The sequence below is a fragment of the Astatotilapia calliptera genome, chromosome 16, assembly GCF_900246225.1.
Source record: "Astatotilapia calliptera chromosome 16, fAstCal1.2, whole genome shotgun sequence".
Taxonomy (NCBI): Eukaryota; Metazoa; Chordata; class Actinopteri; order Cichliformes; family Cichlidae; genus Astatotilapia; species Astatotilapia calliptera.
In genome coordinates this window covers 10,412,136-10,425,313 of record NC_039317.1, presented here as the reverse complement: position 1 = coordinate 10,425,313, position 13,178 = coordinate 10,412,136, and the positions used below count along the sequence as shown (strand labels likewise).

Here is a 13,178-nt window from a genome sequence, read left to right as displayed (position 1 = left end):
CGTCTGAATAATAGTCTTTTTGTTTTTATTAACAGACATGAAAATGTCAACAGTAACAAAAAAATTTTTTAGTCCAATAAAAAAAAATAAAGTGGGTTGGATCAGGCTCCTCCCACAAAATAACTTAATGAGGGAGAGGGTAAAAGAAGGTTGTGCTCCGACATGTAAATGTGGCCGATGTTCTCTCCTTCCTGGATGACTTATTGAATGCTTAAAGCAGCCAAACGTTGCCCACTGCTGCAGGAGATGAGAACATCAGGCACACTGGACACAGTATTATGAAGTGGGGACATGTCACGATGCAGGATCAGAGTTAGCCAAACAGCCTTCCTATACACGTCAAAGGCCGAAGAAACTATCTGACTGCTAGTACACATACAGAGCTAAGAGATTACGGTTTTCTTTGTTCACTACCACACGAACCGCACACCTACATTGTGTTTTAATAGCATTATTAAGTCAGCAGGCTAATTTAGTGATCCATCTCATGGGACACCCCCAAATCAGACTGGTAGGCAATACAAGCAAAAAGAACAGAAGCAGTCAGGAGAAAAGTGCACAGAAAACATGAGTGAATTTAAACGGGGAGGAGTGGCAGAGGGTTTATATACACAGAAGGAGGGAGAGCTGTCAGTGTGGGCCTTTCTCAACAATACAGGTCACCATAGTTACAGAGGCTTTCTGCAAATCCAGCTGCCTGAGGAAGATTAGCCTGCGATGTCCAGAGCGAGAGGCAGCGTGGTGTCACGGCTCCATCGCTGCTGAGGATGGATGAATACCTGCAAGAACTGCTTCGTGTTCTATGCTCAGTACAAGGTGTTATAACGTAGACAGTCAAAGTGTGTGGGAACTAAAAAGGGCTCCAAACGTTAAAACGTTAGCCAACCATACAAAACACTGACTGCAAGCTTTAAAGCTGCTGCATATTTCCTTCAAATCTGAAGAATGCTCCTCTAATCAGGAACTGCTGGAGGGTAAAACCTTTCACACTGCAGTTCCCCCATCAGTATTTAAGCTTTCATGGTTAATGCTGTTAAAGTTGTCCTTATTTACACGGTATTTATGATTCCTTTATTTCTTATCTAAAATAAGATTATAGGTGCTCATGTGTGCTAAAAAACAAAAAATTTATCCCTTTATTCTAAATATAGTGAAGATAAATCTGAGATGGGCTATACTGGTGGGCGAGTGAAGTAAAGAGGCACAGAGGGTCATTAAATTCAAGTACAGCCACAATTGATCTAAATGAGTGTTTTCATCTGCTGGAAAACTAAATGCCTCCAGCGTGCTGGGAAGCAGCCACGGAGCCGTGAGCACACAAGCTGGATCCTGTGGACATGCGGGATTATGAACAGGGTTTCCCTACAGGAGAAGTGAGAGCAGGGCTGTACCCCCAACCTCTGAGTGGAAATAGAAAAAATAATTGTGTCCTGCAGGCATGACTGAACTCTGCTCCTGGTCATCTTTACCCTTACATCCTTTTAGAGATACAGGTGACTGGGGAGGAGGGACATGGACAGTGTTACTAGACGGGAGCCTCAATACACTGGTGTGTGTGTGTGTGTGTGTGTGTGTGTGTGTGTGTGTGTGTGTGTGTGTGTGTGTAATGAATGAGTCTCCTCTGTAATGTAGAAATATGTTTACATGTGTCTCCCTTATGGTGGCAGCAGCAGGAGCTGTCTCTTAGGCTTCGCTCTCCCCAGCTGAAGAGGTGTTCTGCACTTCCTCCTCCAGGATGGGAACGATCAGGTTGTCCTTGGACATCAGGTTGTACTTCATCACGAAGCGTGTGAACCGGTGACACAGGAACGTTTCATTCTGCACACAGACATATGTAGCAATGATCACAGTAGCCAGTGTGTTACCAGTTCAGTGTTCTATAAGAGGCTGGAAACAGACCACGAGACTCCACTGCTGGAAATGTTTTATTCTAAAGCTGAACGGTGAGAGGCATTTGTGTGTTTCTACTTTATGGATTCAGAACACACTCCTGTCCTATGATCACATTCCTCTTACTTTCTGAGAAATAAGCATATATGAACCTTAATCCTCATGATGGCAGAGAACAAAGCATGCTGCCATTTAGGGCTGGGCGGTATAAACTGTACACGGTAGAAGTTTGGTCCGTTTACAGCATCCTGCCATGCAATTGCATTTGTCCCTAACCATCAGGAACCCTCACGTTAACTTTTATTGAGTGGAAAAAAGTTAGCGTTCATCCTCCAGCTTCACTGTGCTAATGCTATGCTAACATAGCTTAGCTCTGACGCTACGATCACGTAGCACATCATTATATACCAGCTAGCCCAACTTCAGTAACCCTACAAATGTCACTGCTGTTTAGTTTTCTGTCTTCATTTATGTTGGAAGTGATAGCAGAGCTGTACATTTGAATTTTTTCAGAAATCTCTGTCAGAACATGCCATATCATGTTTAGGTGGAAGCTAGAGAGCTAACTTCCTGATAACTTTTAACTCTACTCTAACTAAATTTAATAAATCCTGTTTTCATGGACGTCTGGATGTTAAACTTAATTGTTGCACCTGGTAAAGCAGCAATGCTGATCATTTTATTAAAGATGAAAGAAACAGTTTTTAACTCTCAGTGATGCCGCAGTGTTCGTTTGACTTTGGGACCTGAAGTAGACGTAGTTTTGGACCCAGATTACTCCGAGAGGCTCCTGACTACGGTAGCCGTAATGCTCCACCAATCCATCAAGCTGTGTGGCTTCATAGCTTACCAAAGTCAGACTAAAACATTTTTGACAGATTTCTGCACGCCATGTACCACATAAAATCGGTTTGCGGTCAGTAAGCACAACCAGAATTCATACATAAGGTGCACTGTCGATTTTTGAGGAAATTAAAGGATTTGTAACTGCGCCTTATAGTGTGTAAAATACTTTATACAGAAGACTATATCGCGATATGTTGTTACCACACATGCTTCAAAGTATACCATGATATGGATTTTAGGCCATATCGCCCAGCCCTACTGCCATTGCTGCTGAATTCACTTCAAACACTTCATAAATAAATAAAGAATAATCAAACAGCTTATCACAAGTGATTTCTTTCTCTTTTTCTTTTTTTTAACGACACTTGAACCTAACATTAGCTAGCATAATGTTAGCTTATAACCAGCTGTTCAGCTGGCTACAGCAGGGTCTCATGTTTCATCTTCTGACAAAAACTGTAACAATATTGTAATAAATAGACATGTTTATGTACATTTTCTTATGTTGGAGCCGTGACTTGAGTTCAGGAGATAAGGTGGAAATAAGGGAGGACACAGCAGTGGTGGGTGAGGCAGATGAAGTAGGAGGAGAACTGTGATTAAAAAAAGACAAATGTGCAAATCTTAAATCTTCACTTACAGTTTCAGAGTTGTGATTTGGACATGTCGACAAATAATTGAAAAGAAAAACTCAAAATAACCCTCCTTGGATGGGATGCCCTGCTGATGGTAACTAGTTGACACATCATTCAAATTCCTCTTTCCTTAGACATTATGGACTTGTATAAATAGTCTTTTGTTAAGCTATTGTGAACAAACTGCTTATATCCCACGCAGCAGCTAGCTGGCTAACGTTAACGTGCTTGCTCACCAGTGTCACCATTAAAAGGCTAAAAGTTTGATTTGATGCACTGACGTGGAGTCTGTGTGTAGTTTGCTGCCACCGAGCACAGTGGAGGTAAAGCACTGTGATTGTTCGTAAGCATCATTTAGATTTCTGCAGAGAACTGATCCACAGTTTATTGTGTGAAGTCACTCAAAGATGGGGAATGCCTCACTTTTTCTATGTTTTGTTACAATCAATTTAGCAATTGAAATGGAAATGAAATGGGGAAAAATTAACTTGAACAGAGCACATTTACTTAAAACCAATGATGAACACACTAAAAATACAAGAGAGACTATAACAGTCTTTATGACCTCTTCAAGTTTGATTTCTGTAACAGCAAAAAGAAAAAACAAATCCATATACCAGGAAGGAACAAATAAAATCACATTTTAGAATTTCTAGCTTGACAGCAACAACCAGAGAGCGATGGGAAGCAAAGGTTGTAAACGCCTACCTCATACTTGTCAAATATCTGGCGATGATGGAAGTAAGCATGAGAGAATATCCTATAGATGCGACGACAAACAGAGCCCAGCTTGGCCACTGATGACTCCTTGATGCTCACCCTGTAGACACAAACCAGTGGTGATTTAGCTTGTGCACTGGGAGCATCACAGCATGGGTTTCCATAGCTGAGCAGCTGCTGGTGAAATGTATAGGTGCCCCATTACTTTCTCCATACAAATCCAACCTCATCTAAGGCATTGTAATAAATGTGCTTTAGCCTGTCTACAGTGTGCGCACATGAAAGCCACTTTACAACCCACTACCACCCCACCTCCAACACTTTATTCCGTCTCTCATGTAATCAAGTTATGTCTGTGGTGGCTGATGCCTGTCAAACAGCAATTTAAAGTAATACAGTTGTGCATAACTTTTAATAAAATACACACCTGTGGTATGAATTTGAAAAATCCTACATCCCCCCCTCGTTCTCAAGTTGTCACATTCACAAGGGTTTTTAGAGAACTTGACCTCTGACCTTTAGATCGAGGTCACATTTTTTAAATCATCTGAGATTTTTTAGTAGAAGCACCTATTGGAGTCAATTTGAAGCTTGAAGAGTACTTTTGGAGCTTGGATACTGAAATCGGATGCCTGCTGAAAATGATGCCTCAAGAGTATTAAGAGTGAACAGAAACAGTCTGGTTATTCAGCTTAGCAGCTAAACAATGACCTGAAATTGATTTGATACTATTCTATAAATTATAGCTGCTTAATGGAAAACGACTGACCTGCTGGGGAAGTATTTGTTGCTATTAAGAAGGCAGGCAGCTCCGTCCAGCGTGTGCCTGGTGTAATCGATGGCAGGACACTGTGGAAGCAGCAGCATCACAAAACAAACACAAACCCATCAATGTGAGAGCAGCTGCTTGAAAAGCTTGAGTGACAGCTGGAAGCTTTGACTCACTTCTTTGGGTGTCTTGTGGGCAGCACATAAAAAGATCCACTGCTCCGTGGCTGTCATCTGGGTGCAGGTGTCTGGATGGCACTCACTCTGCAGGCAGAAACACCAAAATCACTGCAGCTAACAGTCTCTTACTAAACCAACTACTTGATATTCCTGAACCGTTCTGCACTAGAGAGAAATATTCCTGGTTTACAAAGAGTAGCAAGCCTACATGCTGCTGACTTATGTGTCAATGACCATTTTTGCAGACTGCACTATTTTTTTTAAACCTTAAATGAGACCTGATTCGGGATCTATAGAGGATTAAGGCGAATTTCTAGGGGCGAAAGAATGCTCAAACCCCAAAATAACCAAAGGAAGTTTGTGGTGATTTAGTGTACTCACCTGCAGTTTCACAGCTAGCCCGTTGAGCTCCAGGCAGAACTGCCTACAAAAGGATCCAATGAAAGCAGAGTTAAAACAAAATATCCTCTGATCACATGATTTTTTCTTCTGCAGCCAGGTTTTAGCCCAACTGTGAGCACAAGATTTAAGCAAGTAGCGATCGCCTATACTTCACTTTCTTTTTATCTGAAAGCTCCTCATATCTGAACAGAGAACTGGTTCAAAGAATCTCTAGAAACGGCACTGGTCTACATATTCAACTTAAATTAATAATTTCTTCAGAGATGTTACTAAAAACTGATTGCACGCAGTAGAAATAAGCACAGGACTGAACACAGAACTAATGAAGCCTGCAAAACATTTCATGTTTTAGAAACAAAAAGTACAGTATATATTTGCTATACTGTGTAGGAGCTGCCAGAATATAAAAGGACATTTTATAAATGCTTGTCTGCAGCTCTGATCCTGTTTAGAAATATGTGCCCCAAGACTTCTTACCTGAGGTGCTCATACTTCCACACGCCCTCATCCTGACCCTCAGGAGGTTCCAGGATTTTGTCGATATTGGAGCAGTCTGATCGGATGTTCTGCTGAATATACTGACACAGAGAAAACACACACATTAGTACAGACTCTCACTTACAGTCCAGTCTGACTTTCATCACCTGACACATGATGAACACACAGTGAATGTGTTCATACATCACGAAAGGCCAATGACAATGCGAACAGTGCCGCACCAAACCAATAATGTGTTTGGAATAAAGTCAGAGCCGCACCAGGTAGGCTGACACACACAGCAGAGAGCAGCACATGTGTAAATGTTTGGGCTACTGTCAGCCACACCGGTACGTTAGGAGTGAGTCAGATGGAAAAAAAGAAAATAACAACAGAAATGTTGAGAAAAACTTGAGTGACAACATTATTAAAAACAAGATGTCACAACAAGCACAGCTCATAATCCAAAGCTCACAGTGCTAACCCTACTGCTTAAAAGAAGGCACAGAGGAATTTGGAGAGATTTTGGTTACTTAAAGTCAGAAAAAGCAGCAAACACTGCAAACTGTCTCAAAATCATGTTCCGACAAAGGCATGTAAAGACAACACATGATGCCTGCAAGCACAGTCAAAAATGTCAAATTTAACCGGCTGATTAAAGTCACTGACCCTCAGTTCAATGTTTTTCTGTGTCAGGACTTCATCCAGTTTCACCTAGAGAGCTCTTTGGTTAAAAGTTTGGTTTTAAATTCTACTATACATATAAACTCACTTCACTAGGTTGAGTGTGAAATCCCCCCACAGTTTTTTAAACCTTTAACAACATTTACACTGACCGAATATAGAGCTCAGGATTGTGACATCACTAATGTAATGCATAATGGGATTGTTTTTCAAGCAAGTTCGAGTTGATAATGGAATATATAAACGTTTTAAAACATTTAAAACGTTTTAAAATGACAAAACAGCACATGTGACTAGAATGGAAACCCTTTTCCAGACAGGAAGCAGCAACAAGGAGCTTGGCTTGGGTAGCAGTTGGAAGAAGGAAACGTATCACCTTCAACAACATTTTGAAAAATATGTTAGTGTGATCACAGGAATTTCATACCACAAAGTTATAATTACACTATATTTAACTGTTGTGGTTACATGCTGTAGGGCTGTTGCTATGCTACACACCCTAGGTGTGTCAGTTATCTGGGTTGTAGCTACCTGGCAGCATAGCTGGAATCAAAGAAAGTCTTCATGCTTTGATTTTGAAAAACAGATTCTGCGATAGTGTGATCGTGGCCGGGCTACGAAAGTGAACACACAGAAGTCAAGGTGGTATCAATGACTGGTATCAGTGGAGAACAAAAAAAAGCTCCTGCAGCTGGTGCTACACCACAGCACAAAATGTTGCAATGACACGACCTGCCATAATAAAAGCCAAAACTGCTATGCATCTGAATGACTCATTCTTCAGACTCACAGTACAGTTTAGTTAAAGTACGTAGTAAACATAAGGTTATTATTACAGTGCAACATTAAATTCATTAGCCCGTTTTCCTCCCTAATGCCTGCTAGGATCTAACTTTGTTTTGTTTATGTGAACAACATGGTGCCTATCAACATGCTTTGCGATTTCCGAGCTCTATGTAGTCAAATTCTTGTCTAATTTGAGCAACTTTAAGCTCAAGCGATAAGACAGCAGCACCAGACAGTCTAAAATTGAGTGGGGAACACACACACACACACACACACACACACGAAATGTTAACCCACCTGTTGGACAGCCAGGGTGCTGTCCATCTCCTCAAATGATTCATCTGGCCAGTTGTAGAAATCCTGCACAATGAAGGAGGACAGTATTAGTGTGCACTCAGTGTTTGGAATGTATCGCCAGTTATCCAAAAGCTAGTCTATATAATGTGACTGTCATCTGACGTAAAATGAAAAGAAATTGCCAATCCTGGCAGTTTATAAATCATATATGACACACACGGAGAGGGGGGTAACGGGATGACAAACTGTCGGTGACAGGTGAAGTTTTTCGGAGGGTAAAACGTTAGTACCTAAGTTAACAGCCATAGTTTTCCTACATTACTCTGAGCTCCGAAGGCAGCTAGCTAGCTACATAGTTATGTATCGTCTATTGGGATATGACTATTTCCTGCAAAGCTCCGGCGAAATTAACAATTTTTCTCGGACGCGTGGATCGAGGTATGTGTAAAAATGTATCATCAAACTGGCGAAGGAATTATTCAAGCCGAACACTTATTCAGAACAGGGAAAGCAGGACCAAGAGTCGCTAACATTACTCCAGGAACTAGACGGAGCAACCGCTAATCTTAGCTAGCTGGCTATTTCCAGGTCAGGCCCTTCCTATACGCTGTCTGCGACAAAGTTGTCGCGAAAATGAGGACGATAATGCTGTACAGCATCACAGACGCAGCTTCTCCCAGCCGCGGAGAGGGTTCTTGTACTCATGCTGGAGTGGTTCTACAGACCACAACTCACGTTCGCCTTGGTTCCAGGCCGATTCCTCCTGAGAACTGCAGTACCCTCCGCCATGACCATCTCGACAGAATACCCGGATGTTCGTCAGCCGCGGTGTTGTAGCTGCTGAGCGGATACGGTAACACAAAGAGGCTCAAACTTCATTCTTATGTAAGGAGACCCGTATCAGTGATAGGGCACTCTTCTTTAGCCAATATGCAGGGGGTTCGCATACCTGCAAAGTGCCAATGAGAAAGACACAGACCAACCTGACAAACACCAAAAACAGTGTTTAATGTTTTTACAGCTACGCATGAAATCTGGGTGCACTGCCTCAAAGTCTGAATTATAAGGAAACCCAGCTTACTCACTTTGTCTACAAAGAGAGGCGCTGTGATTTAGTTAGGAATCTGTAGTTTTTCGTTTTACTGTATGTTTTTCTGTGTCATGGGTCCCTTAGTTACAGGCTCAAGTGGGATTTGGCTGGTTGGGAAACCTTAAAATCGAATTTAGTAACGCTGAGAAAAGAATTCCTTAGAAATAAATAATTTGTTTTGATCAGCTGATCTGTGCTGCTCCTTCCACATGCACTGCTCGTTGTGGGTTTAGTCATATGCATTTAAGATATAAGCAGGTATTTCAGGGTGCATGTGGCTGATTTCCCAACCCAAACACACTTGAAAGTTAGAATAAAAGTGAGAATTTAGTGGGTGAATCTAATAGATAACCTTAAATATAGATTGATATCTGCTACCCTTGCTATAACCTAGTATTAACCATGAACAACTGGTCTGCTCTGTACCGGTCTAATATATACTTTACTACAAACTAACCAGTTTTGCCTGAAGTTCAAATGAGTCAAAAATGAATATACTTCTGGTTTGCATTATTTTCCACAAAACCACATTCATCAGTACATTATATATAAGTTCGATATTTGATTTAAAAACATTAATTAGAACAGTATGGTTCCACTTTAGCAGATGTAACTTATTGTGCAGTCCTTACTTTTGAACATAATTTCTCATTTCCCTTTCAGCTACGCAAATCTTTCTCCATCTCTCAGCGTCGCACATTGTTTCGTTTTTGTTTCTTCTCTGCTTTGAAAATACAGAAACTTTACATCATTCCTGGTTCCAGCCCACGTTAACCCTATGGTTACAAATGTTATACTACTAAATGCTGGGGTTTTACTGTGATTTCAAAGGTTTAAAGCAATCACTTGAAGTGCAGCAACACCATCTGAAACTACACCACCCTCTGCCAACCTAAAACTACAGCAAAACCAAAACAGCTAAAAGTTATAGCAGCACCTTTTGTGTTTAGCTTTTTCTGTGCTTGCATTTTTTTCTTTATGTGAACAAAAGCCTATTAAACTTTCCTTCTGCCAAGATTACACAAGTATCACACAGTTTCAGGTGGAGGTGTGTCAAAGGAAAAGCCCAACAATGAGTCTTCACTTTTATTATTGTAACAAAACATGATTAGAATTATTTACAGGAACAAAGAAGAAAAAAAAAAAAAAAAGACAGACATGAATGAACTTAATTTCTTCTCTCCGGGGATGTCAGGGACTTTACATGAGGACTGGCGACTCATTCAACATATTTACCGAGGATATCTGCATCACGGAACAGGAAATAGTCCTATGGGAGAAAAGACAAGAAAAAATGTAACTAATTTCAGCACAAAAGTGTGGACGGAGTCTGAGGAAACTGCACCGCACCTTGTCATCCAAAATGACTTTAGTCCCACCGTACTCTGGTAGAAGAACCTTCTCCCCAACCTTAACGCTCACTGGATGGATTTCTCCCTTCTGAAAGAAGGAGAAAAACATGTTAGGCATGAAGTAACACCACAGTTGTTACTGAGTCTTTTATATTTAAAAATCAATAAAAATCTGTATTTTTGTTTCACCCTATAATTTACAAGAAAATACAGTCATGCAGTGGATGGTCACATGACACGTAGCTTCCCTGATCCTAACAGCTTTTTAAAGGGCAGATGGCTGAGGATCTGTGCTTCAGCAGGAGTCCTGTTCACTACTGTGTATTTAGAGATACATTTTTACTGCAGTTTTCAAATGCATCATTGAGAGAAAAATCCTAGGTTAGGTTAGATCAAGTCTGAAGGTCAACCAGACACTGACTATGTTAGCAGTGCTAACCCAATTCTGTAACCAGGGTTCAGGAAATAGTAAAGTCCAGATTTTATTCTCTTAATGCATCATATTTAAAGGTGCAGCACCTTCAGAAAACTAAAACCAGAAATTGTAAAAACTATAACAGACTTTATTTTGAACAGTTTTGCTTTTGCAGGAGCAACTGTGTATACAGAAATAAGAGTCGTGCGCATAAAAAGAATTATGCTGCATCAGCCTAACCCTTTAAAGCAGGGGTGGGTTACTCCAGGGCTCAAGGATTGGGGTCCTGCAGGTTTTAGATGCGTCCTTGATCCAACGCAGCTGATTCAAATGGCTAAATGACCTCAACAATTCTCGTACTTCTCCAGAGGCCTGGTAATGAACTAATCATTTGACTCAGGTATGTTGACCCAGGGTGAGATCTAAAACCTGCAGGACACCAGCCCTCGAGGCCTGGAGTTGTCCACCCCTGCTTTAAACCCAATCAGGGACACTGAAGGATAAGCAATAACTATAATATTGGAATCTTTTCAAAGTAAAACCCATCTCAAGCATGATATACTGATTCATAACTGTCTTGTTTTGGAGGGGAATAAAGTTTCTGTTTAAGAGTTCTTAATTTAATTATTGTTTTTATTAATGGTATTGTGAATTGTGAGATTTTCATGTAATTTAATACCAACTGCTAAAACAAGCTTTAGTTTATAAAATAAAACAAAAACCATACACTCTTCTTGTAGCAGCTATGCCATGTATGCTTACCTGGGTGACAGAGCCAGGTCCGACTGCCACCACTGTAGCCTGCAGCACTTTGCCTTGAGACTTCTCTGGCAGCATGATGCCCCCCTTTGTTACCGTCTCTGCTGTGAAGCGCTCCACAAGCACCCGGTCAAACAGAGGAAGGAATTTTCTGAAAGCCTGGAGACCACACAAAGACAGGACATATTAGCACGACTATCACACTATGTTTAGGTGAACTGGGCAGCTAATGATTCATCATTAGAAATAAAAGTTGGAGGAAAAGAAAAATCCTACAAATTTGACTCCAAACTTTTAAGTTGGCTCTCTTGTGTAACACGCCCCACTCCCCTGACTTATGTGTTATCTGTACACACACAGATTTGCTGCAAAGGTTTTAAAATGTGAACATTAACTAGATTCAGTGCTTCACATGCTTACAGTTAAGTCAAGCTGTAAGTTAATACAGAAACGTGCTGGTTATAATGCATGAGTGAATAATAAACTGCTGGGTTTGAGTTAAAGAAAGCGGGTGGAGGTCAGCGACAGAGGCAGCCTTTGTCAATCAGTTTCCGCTAAACTGAAAATTAACTTTTCCTCACTTATCTACTTGAGTCTGAAATCACGAGGGAGGACAGCAGCTGTGCAGCCTTTCAAAGAGACACTGATCAACTTTTTTCTGTCACGACTTTAAGGACAACATTTGTTTAAAAGCAACTGCATGAGTGACCTTCAGTAAAGGTCATTTGTGACTGTGATGGAGGAGGGTGATGGAGTGGGACTGGTCCCAGTTTGATAAGTAGGGAAAGGAGGCGGAGCTTCCACACTATGTCTGAGGGGTCCAGGCCAAGGACTCTTCACCTCTCCACTGATAAAACAAACTAACCAACATCAATCAGCCCTGAGCCTGGATCAAACATCCTCCTGCTCACTGGTACCAGATAAAATCCAAGGCCAGACGAAGCAGTTTTCACAAAGTTCTTAACAAGTTGCATAAGCTCATTATGATTAGCCCCACATTTCTGTCAGATGCACCAACTTTTCTCCTTATACTTTAGCCACTGATAGTGTTTTGATTGGCTTATGACCTGACGAGAAAACCAGATGTATACTAGACATCTACATTTAAATTGAGTATCAAGCTAGTTGAGGATCTAGTTTTGGCAGACATGGTTTCTACTTAAACAAGGGTTCAAAAGAACTACCCACCTAAGTGTCTCATAACATTTCAAGATGGCTGACCAGTGGCAAGACTCAATTCTAGTAGTAACCTGTTCTATACAATGAGTACTTTTGATTTCGTACATTTTTAAATATTAGCATTACCTTTACTTGTGACAATGTTTCTACACAGGGGTGATGCAACTTTTCCAAAGAAAATGTGTACAGACAAGTATAACTCCCTCTACACTGATAAGCCTTTAAAGAGATTTACTGCAGTAAAAAGCACTCAATTTTCCTCAAATGCGGTGGATAAAGTACTTGAGTACCTCATTTGTCCTGAATGCAATCTGAGTGGATGCTGCTGTAAAAACTACTTTCAAGCAAACGAAACTTCCGCTGCTCCTGACTCAGAGGCCATGATGTCAGTAGTAGTTCAGCAGGAACAATGGGACTGCATGTCGCTCCTCACTAAATCTCATGCCTGGAGGTTTGTGACCTTGAGCTTGACGGTAAACGCAAACTTGCTGCACCTTATGTGTGTGTGTGTGTGTGTGAATGAATGAATGAATGAATGAATGAATGAATGAATAAATGGCTACACTAAGTGCAATTACTTACCTTTTTACTTCAGCTAACAGTGCGCTCATAGCTGTACTTGTATACAGGTCTTATGATCCCTTATCTAGTTTTAGGCTTTGTGGCTTGCCATTAAGACAAACGTGCATTTGTTTAAG

The 13,178-nt window shown here is 40.9% G+C and overlaps 1 protein-coding gene across 3 annotated transcripts in view; it reads right to left on the bottom strand.

The window, feature by feature from the left end:
• Positions 1-41: 41 nt before the first annotated feature.
• The window catches only part of LOC113007291 (MOB-like protein phocein), a 13,464-nt gene continuing 327 nt past the window's right edge, over positions 42-13,178 (bottom strand). The window contains exons 2-9 of one of the 3 annotated variants that reach the window (XM_026143693.1): positions 11,305-11,460; positions 7,686-7,748; positions 5,919-6,019; positions 5,421-5,463; positions 5,037-5,123; positions 4,861-4,940; positions 4,080-4,191; positions 42-1,818 (exon numbers count right to left, since the gene is read on the bottom strand). In XM_026143693.1, the coding sequence (XP_025999478.1) occupies positions 1,684-1,818; positions 4,080-4,191; positions 4,861-4,940; positions 5,037-5,123; positions 5,421-5,463; positions 5,919-6,019; positions 7,686-7,748; positions 11,305-11,460 (777 nt within the window). In that variant the 3' untranslated portion in view covers positions 42-1,683. Of the gene's footprint in view, positions 1,819-4,079; positions 4,192-4,860; positions 4,941-5,036; positions 5,124-5,420; positions 5,464-5,918; positions 6,020-7,685; positions 7,749-8,420; positions 8,558-9,847; positions 10,046-10,125; positions 10,216-11,304; positions 11,461-13,178 lie in introns of those variants that run through there. The other 2 variants (XM_026143689.1, XM_026143692.1) reach the window with 2 other exon arrangements.